Raw genomic sequence first — 27,029 nt, forward strand, 5'->3', positions numbered from 1 at the left:
GACCCTTTAAAACGAAGTAAAGGAAAAAATAAGAATAAATTGAATGTAACACATCAATATGTTAGAAAAGATTCCCATTACTTAAACTCCTAAAAAAAAAAAAGAAAGAAAAAAGCTGATAACCCTGCAAAAAGTGATATACATTATCAGTTTGTTTGTCTTGTTTTCCAGTGCAATGTCCGAAGACATTAACTTGAGCGCCAAAATGACACAACAGTGGAATTTTTATGATCAAAATGTTGTAAGTGTATAATTAAAACAAAAACAAATATCTATAGAAGCCCATCTCCACCACTGAATAAAAATAAAAAAAGGTAATTGTGACTTTTCTGATACAAACAATTCTGATACAAACTCGCAATTGTGACTTTTTTCTCAGAATTGATGTGAATGAGCAATTGCGAGTTATAAAGTCAGAATTCTGAGATATAAATTTGCAATTCTGTAATCATTCTATCTTTCTGTAATCATCAGTCTTTTTTCCGCCTCAGAATTGGACTTTATAACAATTTATAACTTTATAAAAAAAGTCAGAATTGTGAGAAAAAAGTCAGAATTGTGAGATGTAAACTCGTGAGTGGTGCGTATTTATCTTGCAATTCTGACTTTATTTCTTGCAATTGTGAGTTTATATCTTGCAATTTTGACTTTATAACTCGCAATTGCGAGTTTTTATTCTGCAGTTTTGACTTTATTTCTCAGAATTGCATGATATATACTAACAATTGAGTTTATATCACACAATTCTGAAAAAAAAATTGATTTGAGTTTATATCAATTCTGATTCAATTCAATTGCGAAATTTTATCACGTAATTCTGACTTTATTTCTCACTTCTGTTTATATCACATGATTCTGAGAAAAAAGTCGGATTTGTGAATTTATATCTCACAATTCTGACTTTATAACTCTCAGTTGCGAGTTTTTATCTCGCAATTCTGACTTTATTTCTCACAAGTGTGAGTTTATATCTTGAAATTCTAAGAAAAAAAGTCAGAATTGTGAGTTTATATCTAACAATTCTAACTTTACAACTTGAAATTGCAACTTTTTCTCGCAATTCTGACTTTATGTCTCAGAATTGCTTGATATATATACTCACAATTGAGTTTACATCATGCAATTCTGAGAAAAAAGTCAGATTTGTGAATTTTTATTTTGCAATTCTGACTTCATAACTCGCAATTGCGTTTATATAAGGCAATTTTGAGAAAAATTTAGAATTGTGAGTTCACATCTTTTTTTATCTTACAAGTTTTTATCTTACAATTCTGAGAAAAAAGTCAGATTTGTGAGTTTATATCTCACAATTCTGACTTTATACCTCGCTGTTGCGAGTTTTTGAGAAAAAAATTCAGAATTTTGAGTTTATATCTGAGTTTTTATCTTGCAAATCTGAATTTGTGAGTTTGTACAAAAATAAAAATTGTGAGATTAAAAGTCACAATAACCATTTTTTAAAATTTTGTATTTATTGGCGGAAACGGGCTCCCATAAATATCTGCCAGTAAGCTCAAAAAATCAACTTAATTCGAAGCGAAAACAGGTTTGACATTAACAGATGTTTGTTCTTTTAAACCTAGTCATTTCATTTTATTCAGTTCCTCAGAAAATACTTCATATCTTCAAGACTTCATATCCTCATTTTGCATCTCAGATAAATCTTGATTTAAGGATGTTCAGAAATTTGCATTGGAGATCAAAACTGAAAGTCTGAGGAAGCTTTTTTTGCCATGCATGCAAAATTTAATGCCATGACTTGAAAGATTTTTCAGCTTTGATTTAGGAAGTTTTAAGGCCCACATTTGTAATATCACAAAGACTTAAGACCTGCAGAAAACCTTAAGATTTAACAAATGTTGATTTTTACATTATAAATGTATAAGAAATTAACTTATTAACAAACAGTTCTAGGTCTAAATTCTGATTAGATTATTTATATACTGTTCTTTTTTCTTCAAAATGATATTTTTAGTTCCTGCTTGCGCTTCAGTTTGGTAAATCTTCATCCTGACAGACAGCGACATCTAGAGGTGAAACAAGCAACACACACACACGCAGTGCCACAATTGTACAGACAAATGAGAGACCTGGACTCAAATGAATATAGCTTTAATTTATCAGCGTGCTCTGAGACAAAATATACCATAAGTAAACAATTCTCATTTTCTTGGTATCTTACAAGTAATAATCTTTATAGTTCAATCACAAAAATTAATATCTTATTCTTTTACACTTTATTAGAAAAAAGAAAGATAAACACACACAACAATCACTAACAATCATCATTCAACACAATCACACTCAGCAGTAAATCTCTTACACACACACACACACACACACACAAGCCCTCATTATATCCATTCAAGAAAGGGGAATTTTTGAGAATATAATAATGAATCATGTAATATAAAAAAGGAAAAAGGGTTATTTTTAGACCCTGGGACTTCACATATGAATACGTAATACCTTTAATCACTAGTTTAACAAACTGAAGTTTCATTATTCTGTATTCTCAGCATATCGGAATTTAGAAAGAAGCATTTTTGGCAAAATACACGCTTCCTGTTAGTCTGGGCCGATGCTTGTTTCCCAGATTACTTTCATTTCCAATTAAAACATGGGATAATTTGGCAGGAAAAGCTTACATTCCTAAGGAAAAAAAAAACTCCCTGTGATTTATGTCACTGTAAGGCAGTTCACAGAGACATGATGACGTTCACAAACGCCTTTAGCCTTTTCTCCCTTTATTTTTCTCCTTGTGTCAGGAGTAAATAACAGCGACAGCCAACACAATCACAACACAGGCCAACATTAACAACTGGAATCTTAAAGAGCGTTTGGTCTGGGAATTTTGCTACAAAAAGGAGTGAAGATTTGTTTCATTGGTGTATCTAACATGTCCAAGTCACATTTTACCCCAGAATCAAAAGAAAGAAATAGGAAATATAATGCTTAAAATGAATGAAGCCTATTTTTATGTTTACATTTTCACATTAAACAAATGTAACTACATTTCACCCAATTTCTTATTACGGTAATTCAAAAAAAAACAAAAAAACATTTAAAAATGTGAAAAATGTCATTACTTATTCAATATTCTATTTTACTGTAATACAATTAAAATACTGCATTAAAGTAATGAAAATCGAGAAAATTTGAGAATTACAAAATAATAATAATAATAATAATAATAATAATAATAATAATAGTAAAAAAATAAAAATAGAATTTTCTGACCTATTACAAAAATGAGAATTTAGGCAAAATGTGTTTTATCACAATTTAAACATTTTTAATGCACCTAAAAATAGGCTTAATTTCATTCAAACTTTTTTCCCATTTCGATTTGTTTGTGAAATGTCACTTGAAAATGTTTCTCCTTGTAAAATTCACCCTCAAACCTTTAAAAAGTGGGATGTGCCTCAAAACTTAGTGAGCGCCCTACCTAGACAGCACGTTTGGCCGCCATAAACACAAAGATATAAAAAAGGTTAGGCAGCTCACTAGTTTTGAGACTTTATTTGCTCAGTGTGACACTTTAGTACAATTCTCGACCATTTCACTGTGCCTCATTCTGTTGGCTAAACTAAAGTTTTCCCCTCTTCCCCATTATAACAGCTGATGCTGCATTCGCACACAATCTCTCTCTCTCTCTCTCTCTCTCTCTCACACACACACACACACACACACACACACACACCAAAATATCATAAAAAAGCAGCAATGTAGTCTGTCCTGTGTGAGTGTCCTGTTGTGTCTCTCAGGTCCTGGAACAGCAGGTGTAACTAGAGAAACGGTCCAGTAATCTCACGTGTACGTTAGCGCACGTTCAGCGCACTAGTGTAAAGGCCCTGTGTTCTTAGAGGTCCGTGTGTCCTGGGTTAAACCAGGCTTCTGGGTGTACCGTTCAGCGCTGCGGATTTGAGTCGGGACAGGCCGTTGCCGCTGCTGCTGGGGGGGCTGGACTGCACCGCTCCTGTCCTCTGGGTGGAGGAGCCGCTTACCTCAAATACCTCGTGGATGGCCTTTCGAAAGCAGTGAAAGTTGTAGTCTATCAAACCTGTTGAAGATGAAGGCATGAGCAATGTTTAGAATTGCAAGAGACGTTTTTAAGTAACACTTTAGGGTCATTCCGTGACAGCTCAACTAGAGGTCACGCATTCAAATTTTTGATTTTGCTAATATTTTTTTTTTCTTAAGAAAGATATTGGCTTTTCATTCATGGATGAATATTTACTGAGAAATCTACTATTTTGTAAAGTGGTCAAGATAGCAGTTTTCACAAATTGAATTACAGGGGGGTAAAAATGTCTTCAGAAAGATGACAGCATGATAATATTATTTTTACACAGAGATTGGTAGGTCTGTTAGTAAAATCTGTTGACTTTAGCAATCTTTGTTGCATTATGTGCCAGTGGTGAGCATTCAAAAATGGGGAAACAGCACTTTTTTCAAGATTTTCTCTGAAGTTTGCATGCCTGTAACTCAAGAAGTATTAAAGATATCTTAATACTCTTTTAGATATTGGGTCTTAACAAACTTTCCTTTGGTATCTTTATTTCCCTATGAGATTTGGCTCCAGAGATATTGGAATTTTAATATGTATGTTTAACAAGTAAATGTTAAAATATACACATTTTCAGCAGCCAAAAACCAAATGTGGGTCACGTTGCAAAAATATGATACTTCTTTTCTTTTAAAGAGGAATGTCTGAAGAACAAATAATGTTGAAACTAAAGATATATCTCCTTTCTTTCTGTCAAAACAACTGCATTAAATATATACTTGTGTGAGTGCCATAAATATTCTTTTTTCCAAAGTTTGTGTGCCTATAACTCAAGAAGTATTGAAGATATTGCAATATTATTTGAGATTCTAGTTGATAATAAATATTTCTTTTGGAATCTAAATTTTCAAGGCCCTACATCATTCAGTCCCAGAGATATGGGGGTCTCAATGAGGCTCCATGTCCAAATTTTTTGAATATTACCCGTTTCCAGTGGTCGAAAACCATATTTTGGTCACTTTGTGTACAGCTGATATTTATTTTAATTTACAGAACAATGTCTGAAGAAAGAAAGAAAAAAGAAATAATGTTGAAATTAGAATTGTATCTTGTTTCCCTGTCTCAAAACAATTAAAAATAAAGATGCCAAAAGGAAAGTTTGTTAAAGGAGTCCACTTCCAGAACAACAATTTGCAAATAATTTACTCACCCCATTGTCATCCACAATGTTCATGTCTTTATTTCTTCAGTCGTAAAGAAATTGCTTTTTGAGGAAAATTGAAATGCAAAATCCCAAATGCGGTTGTTAACGATCCCAGCCGAGAAAGAAGGGTCTTATCTAGCGAAACGATCGGTTTTAATAAAAATAATACAATTTATATACTTTTTAATGACAAACGCTCGTCTTGTTTTACTCTGCCTGGACTGTTTTTTTCCGGTTCATGGCAGTTAGGGTATGTTAAAAAACTGTCATCTCATGTTCTCCCTCAACTTCAAAATCATCCTATATCATTGTTTTACCTTTTTTTAAGGGCGTTTGATCTTCTTTGCATGTTCACTTTGCAAAGACTGTGTCGGTACTTCTGCAGCGATGTAGGATGATTTTGAAATGATTTCTGAAGTTGAGGGAGAAAATATGGTCAGAGTTTTTCGACATACCCTAACTGTCTTGAGTTAGAATACACAGAGTTCAGGGAGAGAAAGGCAAGACAAGCATTTAAGATTAAAAAGTATTTAAATTGTATTTTTTTTATGAAAATAAGCAATCGTTTTGCTAGATAACACCCTTCTTCTTCAGCTGGGATCAACCACATTTGGGATCGTTTGAAGCTGCATTTAAACTGCATTTTGCAAGTTTAAACTCGGGCACCATATCAGTCCATTATATGAAGAAAAAGGCAGAAATGTTTTTCTCAAAAAACATAATTTTATAATCTTTACGACTGAAGAAAGAAAAACATGAACATCTTGGATGACAGGGGGTGAGTACATTAAACGTGAATCTTTGTTTTGGAAGTGGACTTCTGCTTTAAGGCCCAATATCTAAAAAAGCATCAAGATATTTTTAATACTTCTTGAGTTACAGGCATGCAAACTTTGGAGAAAATCTTGAAAAGTGCTGCTTCCCCATTTTTGAATGGTCACCACTGGCACATAATGCAACAAAGATTGCTAAAATCAACAGATTTTACTAACAAACCTACCAATCTCTGTGTAAAAATAACATTATGATGCTGCCATCTTTCTAAAGTCATTTTTAACCATTTTAAGGTGAAAATTGCCATTTTGATCCCCCTCTACATAACGGTGGATTACTCAGTAAATATTCATCCATGATATTTAATATTTTGGCTTTAAATACTGTACATCTTTGCTCAGAAACAATAATAGCAAAATCAAAAATTTGAGCAAGGGATGTTTTTGAATTTTGGTTGATTTGACACTGTTTGCATCTGTGGCTCAATGAACAACTTTAAAAACCATGGAACCTTTCCATTCCACAAAAGTTTCTTTACAGGGAACAGATTCTATAGATTTTTGAACTTTTTTTTTTTAGGAACTGTTCACTAAAGTGTTCCAAAAATGGTTCTACATGACACTTTCCCTTCACCCAAGTCAACAAAATACTGATTGATATTCTACAGCGGATGATCATGTCAAATGTCTGTACCTTTTCTCTCAAAGCTCTCTTCTCTCAAGATGCAGACCAGAGCCAGGAACTTGGTGACCTCCTTCAGGTAAAGCACTGTGGTGTTGTTCAACTTTATGATGGCCAGAGACTCTTTATCATAAGCATTACCATTGCTGTCGTCTTTTAGGCTAAAAACATTCAATAAATGGATTAAAAAACGTCTAATACATAATAGAGAACACTATATATTACATTTATCTTGCATCGTGTACAGTCAGCATGATAAAAGGATACAAAATCAATCAAATCAATATTTTTAAAGAAATTAACACTTATTCAACAAGGACACATTAATCTGATCAAAAATGACTTGTTTTCAACATTGATGATAAGAAATGTCTTGAGCAGCAAATTGGCATATTAGAATGATTTCTGAAGGGTCATAAAAAGTTAGCTTTACATTGCAAAAATAAATTATTTTTAAAATAGAAAACAGTTACTCAAATTATTAATATTTCACAATATTTCTGTTTTTAACTGTTTGTTTGCTTAAAAAAAATGTAGCCTTGGTGAGCATAAAAGTCGTCTTTCAGAAACATAAAAAATATATATATTATCAACCATAAACTTTTGAACAGTAGTTATTTTTTTGAGGATTGCATCACAGTTTCTCACCCGTAAATACATGAGACGTCAATGACAACATCGATCATGTCGCAGCAGAGCTCGTACGACTGCATGTCTACCGGAGAGCTGTCTGTGGCGATGTAGATCTTACTCACCACATCGAACAGGAATGCTTTCTCAATCCCAGAATTCTGTAACGGAACATTATATTGACAAATATGCACTTAGTAAATTGTTATTTGACTCGTATTTAGATACTATAGATTTTGACTAGACTAAGTACAGTACAAATGGAATCTCGCTCAGGTTTCACTCTAGAATTGGAGAGAGACATTTCTTAATTTAAAGAAGAAAGATGAGGGTACACAGCTGTGCACATACAGAAATGAATATGTTGAGGAGGTTTTCCAGAGTGGGCAGTTGAGGGATGAGTTTCTGGACCACCTTACTGAAGGCCTCAAATATTGAGTGATCATAGATGCTGGTGAGATAGAAACTGAGAACAAATAAAGAGAAATATTCCTTGTTAATATATCACTTCATATAACAAATTTCATCCAGAAATGCCAGAAAAAGAACTTTAAACAAAGAGAGAAATTAAAATAAAAAAATACTAATTATATTGAAATAATAACATTTTTAAAACAACATAAACATATTGAACTTGCATAATGTGACATATTTTGAGTATATCAGAAAAGTGTAGAATGAGACTTAATTTTATCCAACAGGGTTTGTTTGGGCAAAGAAAAGTAGACCCTGATAATACTGGTAAATATTGCAATATTTACAATCAAATATTGTAAAAAAATAAATAAATAAAAATAATAACTTACACTGGTGAATACATAAGAGATATTTGTTAAGGAATTATATAGGTTCATTTTGACATAATATAGGCTTGATCAATAAAATTACCATGCATCTTCCTTCTAATAAAAATAAAAAGAGAAATTTGATATTAGCAGAATGTATTGCTTTTAGTACCAGTGTTATTTTGGTATTATTGATATACTAATCATAGAATTTATCCATATTTTGTATTAGTTTTTATTTTTATATTTTCAGTTTTAATTTTTAATTTGTTATGCTTTTGTTACTTTTATTTGATCTTTTTAATATTTCTACTTCAATTTATTTTTTTTTTTTTAGTACTTATTTTTTATTTTTATTTCATTTCATTTTATTTTTTATCTAATAATTATATTTTGTTTTATTTCACCTTTTTTCACAATTTATTTTTATATTTTCATTTCAGTTTCAATTTTTAATTTAAGATTGTTATTTTGTTATGTGGTTTTGTTAATTTTATTTGTTCTTTTTAATATTTCTATTTAAATTTATTTTTCATTTTAGTAATTTTAGTTCTTATTTTTTATTTTTATTTAATTTTTTTATCTAATAATTATATTTTGTTTTATTTCACAATTTATTTTTATATTTTCATTTCAGTTTCCATTTTTAATTTAAGATTGTTATTTTGTTATGTGGTTTTGTTACTTTTATTTGTTCTTTTTAATATTTCTAACCTTAATTTATTTTCAGTTTTAGTTTTAGTAATTTTAGTACTTCAACTTAAATTATTTTTATTTCATTCCTTAATTTTAATTTTTTTTTAATCTAATATTTATATTTTGTTTTATTTCACCTTTTTTGCAATTAATAAAAAAATAGTTTTAATAGTTTTAGTTTTAACAATAACAACACTGTTTACCCATTTAAACGTCATTGTAGCCCATCTAAAAGCACAACATAGTTCTACCAAACACGCTTTTGCGTCATAGCAAATTGATCCGGCTTTAGGATGAGCATGACCAACCTGAGGTGAAGCTTTTCCAGACTGGCGTCAGCTAGATCATCATTAGCCCTCTGATGAATGTCTCTCTGTGTCTCTATCTTATGATCGTCTGATAAACCGTCCACCTTGTGTATAAACACCTCAAAATTGATCTCTGGGTTCACTCTGAATGCCCGTGACACTGTCAGATGTAGCCGGCCTAATGCTTCTACATAATCATCCTACAAAGATAGAGACACAACAATAAGATAACACAAATTCTTTGCCAGGCGTGGGGCCAAATTCCATGCTGAACATTTAAAAATGAAAGTAAGCATATTATACAACACTCTCAGAATCCTCATATTTCGCTGATGTCGGCTCACCTGAGCATCAATGACGAAAATTAATGCGCCGGTGCCTCTGAAAATCATCTCGTAATCGAATGTGGGGTCGAAAAAGTCCACCTGACCTGGAAAGTCCCATATGTGAAAGTTCACAAAAGAGCTGCCAGAGATATCATCCTTGTAGATCTTGTTAGTACTCTCCAGGAAGAGCGTCTCGTTCGGGGACATCTTATGAAACACCACCTGAGATTCACAACATTAAACTATAAGTGAAAATGCATACGGATATTGTAAACGTATCTGATTTGTTCCTTGTTCAATTATAAACACAAGGCTCACACAGAGATGAAACCATCTTATAAACTCAATTACAAATATATTATTTCCAAAAATATATTAGTTCCAGTGGACAAAGAATTTTAAGCAGCATTAAATGTTACTTAACAATATAGGGAAATGTTTTTTTGTTTTTGTTTTTTGTAACATGAAGCAATATTTGAAATGCATTTCACGTGGTTATGTCAGCAGAATCAGTAGATGGTCTATTAAAAAAATATGAAGAAATTCACATTTTTCCTTTTACGCAACAACATGGATATACTGATCAGAGAAGTTTGCTAACAAAATAAATTGAATTTATTCAATATGAATTTAACATTTATTTCAATTATTAATGAAATTATGAAATAATTCATTTCAGTTATTTCAATATGAATTTATGAATTTAATGTTGACTTGAATCAACATATACATATATATATGTATATATATATATATATATATATATATATATGTGACCCTGGACGACAAAACCAGTCTTATTTTGCACAGGTATATTTGTAGAAATAGCCAAAAATACATTGGATGTGTCAAATTTATCGATTTTACTTTTATGCCAAAAATCATTAGGATATTAAGTAAAGATCATGTTCCATGAAGATATTTTGTAAATTTCCTACCGTAAATATATCAAAACTTAATTTTTGATTAGTAATATGCATTGCTATGAACTTCATTTGGACAACTTTAAAGGTGATTTTCTCAATATTTACATTTTTTTGCACCCTCAGATTCCAGATTTTCAAATAGTTGTATTTCGGCCAAATATTGTCATTTTCTAAAAACCATACATCAATAGAAAACTTATTTATTCAGCTTTCAGATGATGTATAAATCTCAGTTTCAATAAATTTACATTTATGACTGGTTTTGTGGTCCAGGGTCACACACACACACACACACACACACACACACACACACACACATACATACATACATACATATATATATATATACATACACACAATGTTTTATATATAATATAGATTTGTAATAATAAATACAAAAATATTAATTAAAATGGTGATACCATGTTTTAATACACTGCTATAATGGTTACACCTACAAAAAATGACTAAAAAACGTACTGTCCCTAAAAACAAGCACTGGCAGTACTATAGTACAGTGACGGTAATACTGTGGTACGTCTAAACATACCATAGCAGTGAAATTCATATACAACTGTATTTTATGGTACTCCCCGATACTTCCAATAATACCATGGTATCACACGTCCAGTTTGTTGTTACTATGGCACTATGGAACCGTGGTAATATCATATTTTTGAACATGCACCATGGTATTTTTGTACGTACCACGGCATACGTCAAATACTACCATCTGGTATCATTATTGTACCACGGTACTGCCAAAGTACGTTTTTGTAACAGTTTGTACATACAGGTACTTAATAGAACAGCGTGGTATTATCATATCAGTAGTGTCCAAATCCAAGGCTTTACCATGGTTACTTTTATTGTTAGTGCAATGCTGTATCCCAAAGGGATCTGACCTTCTGGATGGAGGATTTCCCGCTGCGCCTCAGTCCCATCAGCAGGATTCTGGGTTTATTGTCTGCAGACGGCGAGTTTTCCAGGTTTTCCTGCATCATATCCATGTTTTCCACGCCGTAGCCGAAATCTTTAGGAAAAGAGTCCACCAGGCTTCCGGCTAGCTGCTCCTCGTACTCGATCGACATTATAACCCTGTTTTGAAAGCTTTTAATCCCTCTGATCTGTCTGTGTGGACTCTGTAGGCTTTGTTTGAGTGATTGAGGTGGGATCGGTGTGGATTACAGGTTTAGTTTGGATACAGACGAGGAGGTTTCATAGTGGGAAGCGGTTAGCTTTCTGCATGAACACAAACAAACGGGAAGCTGATCATATGACAGACGCAGACGAGGAACGCCTGCAGGCAAACAGAAAGGTCTACCGTGTGAGGGAGGCCTCTGAGTGGAGCAGTCTCTGAGATGATCAGCTTCTCGCCTACATTTTGGAAACATTTTCTGAATATATGATATGTGTGAAAGGCGATGAAATATGCTATTAGCGGGCTCAACAACGTTTTTTTTATTCTAAACATGTACACTACCAAAAGTTTTTTTTTTTTTTTTTTTTCAAAGAAGTCTCTTCTGCTCACCAAGCCTGCATTTATTTGCTACAAAGTACAGTAAAAATGTAAAATATTTTTGCTATTTTAAATAACTGTTTTCTATTTGAGTATATTTTAAAATGTATTTTATTCTTGTGATTTCAAAGCTGAATTTTTAGCAGTATGACTCCAGTCACACGATCTTTCAGAAATCATTCTAATATTCGGATTTGCTGCTCAAAAAACATTTATTATTGTTATTATTATTATTATGTTGAAAACTGCTGAGTAGAATTAGTTCAGCTTTCTTTGATAAATTGAAAGTTCAGAAGAACAGCATTTATCTGAAATAGAAGTCTTTTGTTACATTATAAATGTCTTTATCATCACTTTTGATCCATTTAAAGCTTTCTTGCTAAATAAAAGTATTAATTTCTATAATTTCTTCCCCAAAAAAGCTTTTTACAATTTTTTTCTTTTAATTTCAGAAAAATGCTGATCTTTGGACCTTTTTCTTCATCAAATAATCCTGAAAAAGAAAAAGAAAAATGTTCTTGGTTTTTTAAAATATTGATAATTATTATAAAAGATTGTTTCTTAAACAGCAAAAAAAAAAAAAAAAAAAAAAAAAATGCTGAAAATGTATCTTTGATCACATGAATAAATTACATTAAAAAAAAATGTTAACATAGAAAGCAGTTTATTATAGTTTATTATAGTTATTTTTAAATATTTTTCATTTTTTTTTATTTTATGCATTTTAATGAGCAGAGGAGACTTTTTTAAAAAAAACATTTAAAATCGTACTGTTCAAAAACTTTTGACTGGCAATTTCCTGTAGATGTTAAACATACAATTTTATTTTATTTTATTTTATTTTATTTTATTTTATTTTATTTTATTTTATTTTATTTTATTTTATTTTATTTTATTTTTATTTTTTTATTTTTGGAGCTCATCCAATAGGGGGCGCTTATAAACGCATGTATGAGTCACACGTTTCTCACTGACAGACATTAGCAGAAGAAGCAGCCGCAGCAGTGTAGACAGGAAGAGCGTTTGTGAGTAAAAACAAGCGTTTACAAACATATTTTAGAAGGATGTGATTATTTTGTCAGTGTTACATTAGAATACATTTTACTCTTTTTGTTGTGGGTTTTATATCGGACGTTAATACGCTGTTGTCACATTGATATCTGCTGATAAATTTGAAGATGTTTCATTCAAACACGCTTTTGAAATCAGACCAAAACAAACACATATGTTGTACAAATATGTTATTTTGAATAAACAAACAACGATAGATGTTTTAGGAAATAAGATTAATTTAATAAGGAACGCATTAAGGTTTTGTTCAAGGCTGAAACACTTGACTGTTTGGTTTGTTTGCTTTGTTTGCTTTTATTGCTAGATTTTATAATGCACTGATGTTTTTTTCGTAGCAAGTTTATGGCCCCGAATGTGTAAAATATTACACGTTTTTGGGATTGTTTGTTTTGCTTGTGCTATTTAAACAATTACTGAAGTTAATTCAGTATTTTGATGTTAGTAGGATATTTTTCTTTTTTAATTTCTATCACGCTGAACATTACTACAATAAATATCTGTTTTTAACATTGATACGAACCACAATTAATAATTTATCAGCATAATAATATTTCAAAATGTTGTTTTTACTACATTTTTGAGCAGCATTTGTGAGCTTTGTGAAAGAGAATTTTTTTCAGACACATTTAAAAAAAAAAAAAACCTAATAATTCCAAACATTTTGGGCTGCCAGTGTATGTATATTAGAAATATAGTAATTACTTTGGTTGGTAATTTAAATTTCTTATTTAATATACATTTCTATTTTACCTCTTGTTTTAAAAATAGCACACTACCAAAAGTTTTTGAACATTTAGTATAGTTTAGTATATTTAATGTTTTTTAAAGAAGTATCTTCTGCTCCCTAAGCTTGCATTTATGCGATCCAAAGTACAGCAAAAACAGTAAAAACGTGGAATTATTTTGCTATTTAAAATAACAGCTTTCTATTTGAATATATTTTAAAATGTAATTTGTTCCTGTGATCAAAGCTGAATTTTCAGCATCATTACTCCAGTCTTCAGTGTCACACGATCCTTCAGAAATCATTCTAACATGCTGATCTGCTGCTTAAAAATATGTATTATTATGTATTATTAACAGCTGAGTAGAATTTTTTTTAATTTTTCTTTGATGAATAGAAAATTCAGAAGAACAGCATGTATCTGAAATAGAAATCTTTTATAACATTATAAATGTCTTTATTGTCACTTTTGATTAATTTAAAGCATCCATGCTAAATAAAAGTATTCATTTCTGTATTTTTTTCCCCAAAATTTCCAGAATTACACTCCCTCCAAGCTTTTGAATGGTATAGTATATAATGTTAAAAAAAGCTTTTTATTTCAGATAAATGCTGATCTTTGCATCTTTCTATTCATCAAAGAATTCTGAAAAAAAAAAATGTACTCAACTGTTTAAAATATCGGTAGTAATAATAATAAAAAATGTTTCTTAAACAGTGAACAGTGAAGACTGGAGTAATGATGCTTAAAATTTAGCTTTGAGATCACATTAATAAGCTACATTATAATATATATTCAAATAGAAAGCAGTTATTTTTAATAGTAAATATATTTCAAAATATTACTGCTTTTAATGTATTTTGGATCAAATAAAAGCAGGCTTGGTGAGCAAATTCTCTAAAAACATTACAAATCTTACTGTTCAAAAAGTTTTGACTGGTAGTGTATGTACAATATATCAGGCATCAAAACATTAAAGGAGAAGTCCACTTCCAAAACAAAGATTCACATATAATGTGATCACCCCCCTTATCATCCAAGATGTTCATGTCTTTCTTTCTTCAGTCGTAAAGAAAGTATGTTTTTTGAGGAAAACATTTCAGCATTTTTCTCCATATAATGGACCGCTATGGTGCCCTGATTTTGAACTTCCAAAATGAAGTTTAAATGTGGCATCAAATGATCCCACGTGCAGTTGTAAACGATCCCAGTCGAGAAAAAAGGGTCTTATCCAGCGAAAACGATTGGTTATTTTCATTAAAAATAATACAATACTTGTTTATATCAAACGCTCGTCTTGTTTTACTCTGCCTGGACTGTTTTTTTCCGATTCATGACAGTTAGGGTATGTCGAAAAACTCCCATCTCATGTTCTCCCTCAACTTCAAAATCATCCTATATCGCTGTTTTACCTTTTTTGTTAAGGATGTTTGATCTTCTTTGCATGTTCACTTTGCAAAGACTGTGTCGGTACTTCTGCAGCGATGTAGGATGATTTTGAAATGATTTTTGAAATTGAGGGAGAAAATATGAGTTTTTTGACTTAACTGTCTTGAGTCAGAATTCACAAAGTTCAAAAATTTTTTTTAATGATAATAACCAATCGTTTCGCTAAATAAGACCCTTCTTTCTCGGCTGGGATCGTTTGAAGCCACATTTAAACTGCATTTTGGAAGTTCAAAATCGGGGCACCATACCAGTCCATTATATGGAGAAAAATCCTGAAATGTTTTCCTCAAAAAATATAATTTTTTTACAGCTGAAGTATGACAAGGGGGTGAGTACATTAAATGTGAATCTTTGTTTTGGAAGTCGACTTCTCCTTTAAAATGCACAGTGGAGACATAATTCTGTGTAACTTTATTTTAACACTTTTGAAACTTCCCATAATAATACAATATGCTGTTTTTGGATTGTTATCATTCTCTAGAGTTGCTGTATGCCGACATGAGTGTCCCAGACTACATGCAGTGTGCTGAGGACCATCAGACGGTCCTGGTGGTGGTCCAGCCCATGGGCATCGTCCCAGAGGACCAGTTCTTCCGCATCTACAAACGCATCGCCAGCGTGAGCCAGGTCAGCATACGGGACTCCCAGCGTGTCCTGTTTATCCGATACCGCCACCATTACCCCCCTGAAAACAACGAGTGGGGCGACTTTCAGACCCACCGCAAAGTTGTGGGTCTCATCTCGGTGACCAGCTGTACCACGGCTAAAGAGTGGCCGCAGACGTCAGACCGATTCCACGGGCAGAAGGAGGTGTTCGGCTCCACGCTGTATGACTCAAGGCTTCTGGTGTTTGGGCTGCAAGGGGAGGTGGCAGAACAGCAGCGGACAGATGTGGCGTTCTACCCAAGCTACGACGACTGTCCTGATGTGGAGAAGAGGGTGGAGGATTTCGTTGAGTCTATATTTATCGTCCTAGAGTCGAAACGGCTGGACAGAGCAACTGATAAATCCGGCGATAAGATACAATTGCTGTGTGTGCCATTCGAGAAGAAGGACTTTGTGGGGTTGGACACAGACAGCAGGTGAGTTTGGGCCCTAATTAAAATAATTGGCTATTGGAAAACCCATTACCCATAAGTCTATATCTGGAAAAGGGCGGTGGATGAAACTTTAATTAACACTTAAAATGTACCATATTAGTTATTGGCTGAAACTAAAGATAATTATGTGTCTGTAGAAAAAATGTTTAATAAGATTATACTTATTAATATAAAGCAATGATATTAACTTAAAATTTATTTTTATTTTTAATACATATAATAATATTTTGGGAAAAATAAAATAAAATAAAAATAAGGTACCATATCAGTTTTTGGCTGATATTAAAGATATATAATGGACAGTTTAACTTAATAACTTATTATTTTCCCTATTTTTACATTTTATATTACCTTTACCATCATCAAATGCTAACTTCCTTAATTTTGAAAATTCACTAATAATATAGCACCAATATTAAAGGTATCTCTTAATCTCTTAATCAGTGTGTATTTTTTCGTGCTGTACTTTATAATGTTGTGATGTCTAAATTAACATTTTTGTTTTTATTGTTTTTTTTTTCATAATTATTCCCAAACTTTTCTGTCAGCCAAACCAATTTGACCTAAAATATTTACCCCCTTAAATTTTATATGTAAATATGTATTTTATATGTTGATTTTTATATATATATATATATATATATATATATATATATATAAAAATATAAAAAATATTTTTTACATGTAAGAGAACTTATTTTTATGTTTTAATAATTTAACAATAAATTTGGTTATTCATTAATGCGTACATTTGCATCAGTGGTTGGTTACTGGCCAAAATAATATAAAATAGTGTAATTTTTTAAATAAATCTTTATCTTTTGTATATTTAAATATATATACTTAACACATTTAAGAATTTACACACCATTGTTTCTATTTATATATTTAGTTTTTTAGTGTTTTTGAATTTATTTACTTTACATTTTTATCGTTTAGTTATTCAGCTGATCTCAGTTAATGGTCACATGGCATGCAAGTAAACAATATTTTTATATAGGTATATATTATATAACAACATATATAACAACATGTTTTATATTTATAATGAATTATAATAAGATATGTAAAGGAATACAAATATTTTGATTCATGTATCAAGTGTTTTATTTTGACTTATTATTATTTTTCATTTTTATGATTTAAGTAGTTATTAGGTTTTTTTCAACTCACAAACCCATCCAGTTATCATCCATAACAGAAAAATAATTTTTAGCTTATTGATGTACCCTTATCATGATTAATATTTTATTTGTGGAACAAAGAGATTTGAACAAAAGTATTACATTTTGTTGCATAATTTATTTTAAATAAAGTCTAACTTGACTGTGGTAAATCCGAAATGCCCAGGAGTCCCACAGTGTGATGGTTTTGCTTGTAGGACAACCATGCATGATCTTCTATCCTGTTTCATGAGTTTTGTCATTTGTTTTTCATGGCTGTTGTTTTTTCTTCCCTTCTCTTGTTTTTCCTTGTTTTATTTGTCTTTCTTCTTTTCTTTCATACTGTCCTGTGAGTTTATTATTGGGTGTGAAAAGGTGAGCCGGTAGTTCTGTCTCCTGCTTTAGTTCATTCTTACCTGATCAGCCTTTTCCTCTCCCCTTAGTGACACAGTGGTTGGACCTCAGTTTAGAGTAGAAAGGTCAAACCTTCTGGGATGAAATTCAGTGTGCAGAAACAGAACAAAGCGTATATAATCTTTATGTCCTCGTGTTGTTTTTGAATCTATTGTTTAAAGGTGAACTGTGTCATTTTTTTTCACAGGTTTGAGCTGCACAACTTGTCGGCTTTAGAATAAACCAGTGGCAAACTTCCTGTTTGCTTGATTAATGGTGGATATTCCTGTTTTGCAGTTCTGTGTGGTTGTGCATAAATGACACACTTCACCTTTATGGTGAGAATATTTTGAATCCTTGTCAGAAATATGGGAACGATGCTCTGGGTCCTGGTGCCTGACAGGGTCAAGTGTTCAATCAAGTGTACTGTGTTTCTTATTCACTATCTCTGTCTGTTTTAACTGCAGAAATACATGGATGTCATTCAGTAATTCATGAGTGATTGCTTGCAAAGCTTTATGCTCATCTCATCTACGGTCACGGCATGAATTTGAATATGACATCCATGTATCTGTGGAAAACACTCTGTATTGCAGGATACAAGTTCTTGATCAGAAGTTAAATATAGATATAGATTATATGTTTATAAAGATTACATTTTTAATAAAGCAATGATATAAATTAAATTGTAATTATAATAATATATAAAACGTATTCATGTAATATTTGTTATTTAGTCATAATATTAGGGATTTATGGATAGACATTTTGGCAAAAAGAAAAAATAAATAAATACGTTTTTTGTAAAATGTGAAAGTGAACATTATATATGTTTATAAAAATTATCGTTATTAATATAAAGCAATTATTAATTCTGTTTTTAAATATATTTTTATTTTTAATACATACAATAATATATAAAATGTATTAATGTTATTTAATCATAAATCATAATATCAGGGATTCATGGATAGACATTTGGGTAAAAAAAAAACATACCTAAATAAATAAATACATATATATGTATATATATAATGAGTGATTATCTTCTAACGACTATAACTGATTAGCTGTGTGAAGTTTATATATATGAAGTGTGTATATATATATATATATATATATATATATATATATATCTCAATCATAAATCGTAATATTAAAGATTCTTGAATAGACTATATATATATATCTATACATATCTATACACACACACACACACACACACATATATATATATATATATATATATACACACACATATATTTATGTTTTTATATATATATATATATATATATATATATATATACATATATACACACACACATATATATTTATATAAAACAATTTGGATATAGATAAATGGTGTTATTGTAACATTTATTATTATTATTTATTATAATGTAGCAGCACTGATATCTTTGGCTACAATTGCTGATTTTTTTATATATACTTTTTTGACTTCTTTAGTGTATTATTAATGTTATTGCCAATATTACAAATATTTTTTCATTGAAACGTCTACATGATAAAATATGATGATTCAAATATAGATGATTATAAGATGAAAAATTAAAAATATGCTTGATTTAGGCTAAATAAGCCTTGATGTTAAAGTCTTCCAATATTTGCTTAATCAAACTGTTGCTGATCATTTAAAGTAATTTTATGTTTACTGATTCATCCTCTCTATGTAAAAGTGTGAACTTATGAAAGTCTTAAGATGAAGAATTTTCTCCAGTTTCTCTCCTGTTCTGTCTGGCTCTCACTTGAATAACACTTGACCCTCTTGCACACTGTCTGTAGGGGTCCTTCCACCAGTTTTTTTACCTCCTCATATTTCTAGAATATAAATCAGCATCAGGTTGCTTTGTGACCCTTTTAGTTAACCCCCCCCCACCAAGTTTGGCCTGTGCATCCCCTTCCTTCTGCATCTGTATCTTCAGCTCCAGCTTCCCTCTCTCTGTCTGTAAATCCTGGGCTAAGAGAGAAGACCAAGCTTAATGCAAAACCATATCAGCATATTTGTGTTCCATATAAGGATGGCCAAATGAGACGACATCGATCCACCGCTGATAAAAATAACTTTAATTAAATATGGCTGACGTCACCTGCACTTGGCTGCGAGCGCGTCTTGCATCGATTAAGCTCTGTGCGTAAATCCTGCATGTTTATCTGATGCCTGTTGCTGCTCCTCTTCCTCAGGCACTACAAGAAACGCTGTCAGGGCCGCATGAGGAAGCATGTCGGGGATCTGTGTCTGCAGGCTGGCATGCTGCAGGATGCCCTCGTACATTATCACATGGCTGTAGAGCTGCTGCGGTCTGTCAATGACTTCCTGTGGCTGGGAGGTAAGATGGTGATTGATTGATAAATGTTTCATAGATATACTTTCAGCCTAAGTCGATGTTGGTTAAATATCATTGCCATACTTATATATGTTCTTATTAATATTTTTAAATAGTTTTTGGTGTTATATATATATTAAGGTTTTAGTAATAAACTTTTTGTTTCTCGCAATTGTGAGTTTATATCATGCAATGCTGAGGAAAAAAAAGTAAATTGTGAGCTTATCTCGCAATTCTGGCTTTATTTATTGCAATTGTGAGTTCATATTGTGAAATTCTGAGAAAAAAGTCTGGATTGTGCGTTTATCTTGTAGTTGTGACTTTTTTTCTTGCAATTGTGAGTTTATATCATGCGATTCAGAGAAAAAGTCTAGACTGTGAGTTTATCTTGCAGTTCTGACTTTATTTCTTGCAATTGTGTTTTTATCATGCAACTCTGAGTAAAAAATCTGAATCATTAATTTATCTTGCAATTATCATGCAATTCTGAGAAAAAGTCTAGACTGAGTTTATCTTGCAGTTCTGACTTTACTTCTCTCAATTGTGAGTCAGAATTGTGAGTTTATATCATTCTATTCTAAGGAAAAAAAGTCAGAATTGTGAGCTTATCTCACAATTCTGGATTTATTTATCGCAATTGTGAGTTTATATCATGAAATTCTGACAAAAAAGTCAGAATAGTAAGTTTATTGTGCAATTCTGACTTTTTTTCTCGCAATTGTGAGTTTATATCATGCGATTCTGAGTAAAAAAAAATCTGAATAATAAATTTATCTTGCAATTATCATGCAATTCGGAGAAAAAGTCTGGAATGTGAGTTTATCTTGCAATTCTGACTTTATTTCTCTCAGTTGTAAGTTTATATCATGCAATTCTGAGAAATAAAGTCTGGAATGTGAGTTTATCTTGCAATTCTGACTTTATTTCTTGCAGTTGTAAGTTTCTGTCATGCAATCTGGAGAAAAAAGTCAGAATTTTTATATAGCAATTCTGAGAAAAATGAGATAAAAAGTCGCAATAACTTTTTTTTTTTTTTTTTCAGTGGCAGAAATGGCTTCCATAGTTCAGTGATTAATAGTAACAGTGAAATGGTTTGTGTATTGTTCCTCAGCTGCTTTAGAGGGCCTGTGTTCTGCGTCTGTCATCTTCCATTACCCAGGAGGCACTGCGGGGAAGAGTGGAGCCCGCAAACCTAGCGTCTCCTCTGCTGCCGATGCTGGAAAGAGACACAGACCTGGTCAGTGCAGCCAGACACATCTATAGCATCACTTTTTATTTAAACAAACAGTTTGTTAAAAAATATCAAGATCATTTTCATCAATATATTTTTGTTTTAGTGACTTGAGAGATTCTGGAGTTCATATTTAATTCTGGAGAATAAAATGGTTGTAGGTGTTTTGTATATCTTTGCTTTTTTCCCTAATCTCATATATATTTAAGAAAGAAAAGTGAAAAACTTTGGAAACCGAAATAATGGATTTTTTTTTGTTTGTTTGTTTTTTTTCTCATCTTGAATGAATTTCTAAGTGAAGAAGCAAGTAAAAGAGGTTCTCTGAAGTGTTAAAGGGATAGTTCACCCCAAAATAAAAATTCTGTCATTAATTACTCTCCTTCATGTTGTTCCAAACCCATAAGACCTTTATTCATCTTCGGGAACTCAAATTAAGATATTTTTAATGAAATCCGAGAACTTTCTGACCCTGCATAGACAGCAAGGCAGAAATCGGGGTTCGTACAAGGTGCTTAAAGTGCTTAAAGTACTTGAATTTGACTTTTTGAAATGTAAGGCCTGAAAAACCATTGAAAATAGCAGTATTCCTGAAGAGGTTACTTGAAAATGAATTTACTTGAATTATTGATTATTATATATTATTATGAGATTACTTGAATTATTGAAAGACAGTGTATCAATGAAACAAGTCTTTAATTTTGTCAATAAGCACATATCTTTTCACACAAAATTCAAATTCAAAAATCATACCTTTTTTGCTTATTTCAGTTAATCTCAGAAAACAATTGAGCTAAGCAAATAGTAGTACTGACAGTGTCATGTAAACATGGCTGAAGATGCGAAAAGAGGAACAGATGAACCAAAGTCATTTATGCTGGAACCACTCTTGATTGATTTGAACTCGCGATTTCGATCAATTCACTAGCAAAAACCAGATTAAATTAAAAGAGTCATTCATTTTCGCTTGTAACTGTTTTAAAAAGCATCTAGTGATGGGTAAAATGGAGCGTTTCGAAACTCTGAATCAGTTAAACCATTGTTTCAAATCGGGACTTCAAATCATGCATCACAAATCATTTGATTTAGTTTGGAACGTTGCGTATTGCAAATCATTTGATTCAGGTCAGGACTACGGACAGAGCATGTATCGCGAATCATTTGATTTAGTTCAGAACAGGTTGTGAGTCATTTAGCGAATTGAATGATTCAAATCAAATGATTCACGGATTTTAGGATGCGCTACACCTTGTTTTCAAGCAGAGGAATGCACATGCATACGTTGTGGTACTCTTGTGAATGTGCATCAAAGACATTCTTGAGTAAAGTTGTTATTTTTGTTTTCTTTGTGCACAGAAAGTATTCTTGTAGCTTCATAACATTACACTTGAACCACTAATGTCACATGGACTATTTTAATGATGTCCTTACTACATTTCGGGGCCTTGAATGTGGTAGTACTGTTGTTGTCTATGCAGGGTCAGAAAGCTCTCGGATTTTATCAAAAGTATCTTAATTTGTGTTCCAAAGATGAACGAAGGCCTTACAGGTTTGGAACGACATGAGGGTGAGTAATTAATGACAGAATTTTCATTTTTGGGTGAACTATACCTTTAATGTGTCTGCACATGCTCAGTTGTAATTTATATACTACAATCAATACTCTTGATTTGATGTTTATTTCTTTCATTAAAACTTTGTTAGGAGTGAATTATCAACTTCTTCACAGACAGCAGACCAAACCAGACACATGATTATTGCTCATTCTGTTATGCTGAGCTAGAACAGAGGAATGTGAGCTTATTCTAGAATAGAAGAAAATAGTCAGTTTTCAACTGATCTACTCATTTGTTTTTCCTGAAATGTCATATACTGTGGTTTAGGCACAGTCTTCTTTCTTTCTTTTTCTTTCTTTCTTTCTTTCTTTCTCTTTGTATTTTATTATTTTTTCCTACTTTTCCTTTTGTTTCCTTTTTAAAAATGTTAAAAAATCATATTTATTTGCTCATATTAACCTATGCACTATAACATTGTATTTTAACTCATTAATAAGCATATTATTCATTCACGTTTCATTTACTAATTAATGCACTGTCATCTACAGTAGCTTCAATGAATGCGAATGAATTTCATTTTGGTGCATAAAAATTATCAAATCAAATGGCATTTAATTTTTCAAGACATAGACACTTTCCAAGTAAAACAATTCACAAAAATTACATGCATGATGCATGATAAAATATAGATTCTGTTCAAAATGAAGGAAATCTCTCACAGCATTTGCGTAGATGCAGTTTGGTTTGATATTTTAATATCTAATCCAGTGACATCCACTTAAAGGAAAAAAAGATTGCTTGCTTGCCAGTGGATCCTCTGCAGTGAATGGGTGCCATCAGAAGAGTCCAAACAGCTTATAAAAACATCACAATAATTCACAAGTAATCCACACAGTCCATTAATTAACATCAAAAAGCTGTGTTTGTTGAAAACAAATCTACAATTAAGATATTTGAACTTCAAATCATTGGTTCCAATTAAAATATAAAAAAAATCGTTTGTCTGAATCAGGAGAGAAATATGCAAAGATCAAGCAATGTTTATAAGTGAAAACGGTTCTAAACAAATATTTAGATTTTAATAGAGGATGGAATTTTCACTGAAGGAGTAGTATTTTTGCCAGAAGTGCCATTTTAAAGTTAAAATGCCTTAACGATTTATTTGTTTCTTACAAACACATTTTCACTTCACAAGATGCTGTAATATATTCAGAACTAAGAGAATGACTGTGTTTTTACAGCTTGCATGCTTCCTCGGTATCTGTTAACAGCTATTATTTAGAACGAGCCCATCACTTTTCAGTCCTAATGCATGTCTGCTCATCCCTGCGGCTGTATCACCATTCAGCGATGTCAGGATCATAAACCATTTTGTGCCCTGATATGTGCTGTACTAACACTGCTCACTGCTTGTGCCCAAGAGTGAACCAGGTTCTCTCTCTCTGTCTCTCCCTCTCTGTTTGTTTATCTGTCCGTCTTCAGGCGCTCAGGAAGTTCTCATTGATCCAGGTACAGTAAAGCACATGTGTAGCTCAAGAAATGGCTTTGATTCCTGCCTGTGTGTACTTGTGATGTAGTTTTAGTTACTTTGTTGTGCTTTTGCATGTGTGCAGGTGTTTCGTTGGCCTTTTGTGTTTCTGATCTGACAGCAATGAAATTGTCTAGTGATTTAAATGCATGGATTCGAATCCTTACTTTTGATTTCTGAAAAGATTTCTAATACTTTTGCAATCATTAGATTGGATATTTGTGTTTTCTTCCTGATTTTTTTGCAGGTTAATGGCTGATTTGCCAAATATCCATTGTAAAAATCTGTAGTGCAGATACTTACTGATCAGATTGGTTTGTGTTTTTGATCAGTTTATAGTAACTAATGGGTTTGACGTAGTGAGTTTACAGTACAACTTTACAACATCTGCTCTCTGCTGCCACTAGAGGTCAGTGTTTTGCTGCCATTTGTATTTCAAAATGGTATACGATCATACACAGACTTGTTAACGATAATAGATTCAATTTACATCATATAATGAAAAGATTTAATTGCTTTTAATTGATTTCTCATTTCTTTAATGCAGTTGGCCAGCTAAAACCAACAGTTCTTGGCCCAAAGTACAGATTTCCAAAGTTCAGTTTGTGAACAGTACTTATGAAAAGCCATTTCAGAGGTACAGGAGGTTATTAAAGTTTAATAAAAGATTATGCACTGATGAATCATTCCTGATACGACCAGGGACATGGATTAATAAAGTAAATAGGGTCAATTTCTTCCCTTGTTTCTTTAATAAACATCCTAAGTGTGTAATTATTTTTCTCATTCCTCTAAACATGTTTCTTGATGACTTTCATATTTAATTCAAGAGATTGCTTGTCAAGTTCCAGGTCTTGCATCAGACAAATGAACTCATTTGTGGCATCTTATATCTCAGAGTGGCATAATTTAGTATTATTATAGACTTTAGGCTTTATAATAATCGAAAAAAAGGTAACGTGAAGTGTTACAGTGGCATGCAGAGTACAGAATTGGCTTTGTTTCTTTTTCTGCTTTGTTTTCTCAATATTTCATGGTGCATTTATGTCGGTTCTTTCTCTTGTCTTGCTGTCCAGGTGCTCTGACGACCAATGGCATCAGTGCCGACACAAGCACTGAGATTGGCCGAGCCAAGAACTGTCTGAGTCAAGAGGACATCATCGAGAAATACAAGGAGGCCATCTCTTACTATGGCAAGGTAAATTTCTGTACACAAATGTGTTTGCTCTATTTCATCATCAAAAATAATTTGAAACAAGTCACAACTGAGCCGCTGTGCATCTCCATTCAAACACAGCGGTGTTTTGTTTATGAATGAATGTGCATTTTTTCACGAATGGGGAAAGTCAATGAATCAATTTCTCATCCATGAAGACAGTCACCTGCTTACTCCTGAATAATTCAGCCATTTAAATAAATCAAATGAATGAATGATTCAGTAATTAAATCACTGTCACTAGCAGATTTAGTTCATTTTTAAAGTGGCTTTTCAGTTGTTTAAATCATTTAAAATTTCTGTATTTAAAATGTTATAATTAAAACATTAATCTCAATATGAATTTATGAATTTGATTGCACTCATGCCACCTCTGAGCCTCATTAAACATATGAAAATACATTAAAAAGCCACTTTTGTGTTTTTCTGTGCCACCTCTGTAGTGCAAATTAATTTTGTTAATACAGATTTCATTTTAATGGTAACTTATTCTTATAAGGTAAAAACAAAATTTCCCTGTAAATCACTTATCAAATATCGTCTTGTAATGGGAAAGCTGATTTTTGATAAGACTTTTTGATTATTGATTAGAAGGTGCTCCTGAAATTTTGACTGTGCTCCTAAAAAGAAAAGTAAGCATAAAGCCCTGAATATTGCAAAATATTCTAAGCAATTAAAATAACTGTTTTCTATTTTAATATATTTTAAAATGTAACTTATTCCTGTGATTCAAAACTGAATTTTCAGCATCATTACTCCAATCTACAGAGTCACATGATCTTTCATAAATCACTCTAATATGCTTTCATGTAAATGTTCGTGTCGGTATTCTTTGATAAATAGAAATTTCAAAACAACAGCATTTATTTAAAGTGGAGGTATTATATAAAACCATAAATGTCTTTACTGTCACTTTTTAACAAACTCCAGATTCATACAACAGAGCAATATAAACAGAGTTTCAGCTTTAAAATCTGATTTATTGAGGCCCATTTAAAGCAGTTGCAAAACAGCTTTTGCAAACTATTTTAATAATGAAAATATCATTATTTATTAAACATGAATATGTGGCCTTTTTAACCAAAGCCAAAGCCTTGTATTATAGCTATTTTGCAGTTAAGAGAGTTTTAAAGGATAAGTTCACTTCCAGAACAAACATTTCCTGATCCCCATGTCATCCAAGTCTTTCTTTCATGTCTTTCTTCAGTTTCTGAGGAAAACATTCCAGGATTTTTTTTTCCATATAGTGGACTTCAGTGGGGATCAGCGGGTTGACGGTCCAAATTGCAGTTTTTAAAGCAGCTTCAAAAGGCTCTACATGATCCCAGCCAAGAAATAAGGGTCTTATTTAGTGAAATGATTCGTCATTTTCTAAATAAATAAAAATATATATTATT

At 31.9% G+C, this 27,029-nt stretch overlaps 2 protein-coding genes across 3 annotated transcripts in view; one reads left to right on the top strand and one right to left on the bottom strand.

Annotated features, from left to right (window-relative positions):
- Nucleotides 1–2,096: 2,096 nt before the first annotated feature.
- rragcb (Ras-related GTP binding Cb) lies at nt 2,097–11,617 on the bottom strand. Its single transcript, XM_051137559.1, has 7 exons — nt 11,245–11,617; nt 9,432–9,635; nt 9,088–9,287; nt 7,650–7,764; nt 7,317–7,459; nt 6,681–6,829; nt 2,097–4,063 (listed from the first exon to the last, which is right to left on the bottom strand). The coding sequence occupies exons 1-7, from the start codon at nt 11,428–11,430 to the stop codon at nt 3,885–3,887; spliced, it is 1,176 nt and encodes a 391-aa protein (XP_050993516.1). The 5' UTR covers nt 11,431–11,617; the 3' UTR covers nt 2,097–3,884.
- Nucleotides 11,618–12,832: 1,215 nt separating this feature from the next.
- trappc9 (trafficking protein particle complex subunit 9) overlaps nt 12,833–27,029 on the top strand; it is a 275,482-nt gene continuing 261,285 nt past the window's right edge. The window contains exons 1-6 of one of the 2 annotated variants that reach the window (XM_051136711.1): nt 12,833–12,883; nt 15,585–16,185; nt 19,962–20,107; nt 21,216–21,341; nt 24,371–24,397; nt 25,493–25,614. In XM_051136711.1, the coding sequence (XP_050992668.1) occupies nt 15,602–16,185; nt 19,962–20,107; nt 21,216–21,341; nt 24,371–24,397; nt 25,493–25,614 (1,005 nt within the window). In that variant the 5' untranslated portion in view covers nt 12,833–12,883; nt 15,585–15,601. The remainder of the gene's footprint in view (nt 12,884–15,584; nt 16,186–19,961; nt 20,108–21,215; nt 21,342–24,370; nt 24,398–25,492; nt 25,615–27,029) is intronic. The other variant, XM_051136712.1, reaches the window with a different exon arrangement.

Source organism: Labeo rohita, chromosome 19 (genome assembly GCF_022985175.1).
Source record: "Labeo rohita strain BAU-BD-2019 chromosome 19, IGBB_LRoh.1.0, whole genome shotgun sequence".
NCBI classification, from domain to species: Eukaryota; Metazoa; Chordata; class Actinopteri; order Cypriniformes; family Cyprinidae; genus Labeo; species Labeo rohita.

Coding starts and splice junctions, on each gene's coding strand:
- rragcb (XM_051137559.1), bottom strand. CDS start 11,430: ATGTCGATCGAGTACGAGGAGCAGCTAGCCGGAAGCCTGGTGGACTCT. Junction 6,830..7,316: donor GACGTCTCATGTATTTACGG/GTGAGAAACTGT, acceptor GAATGTTTTTAG/CCTAAAAGACGACAGCAATG. Junction 4,064..6,680: donor AGAGAGCTTTGAGAGAAAAG/GTACAGACATTT, acceptor CATCTTCAACAG/GTTTGATAGACTACAACTTT.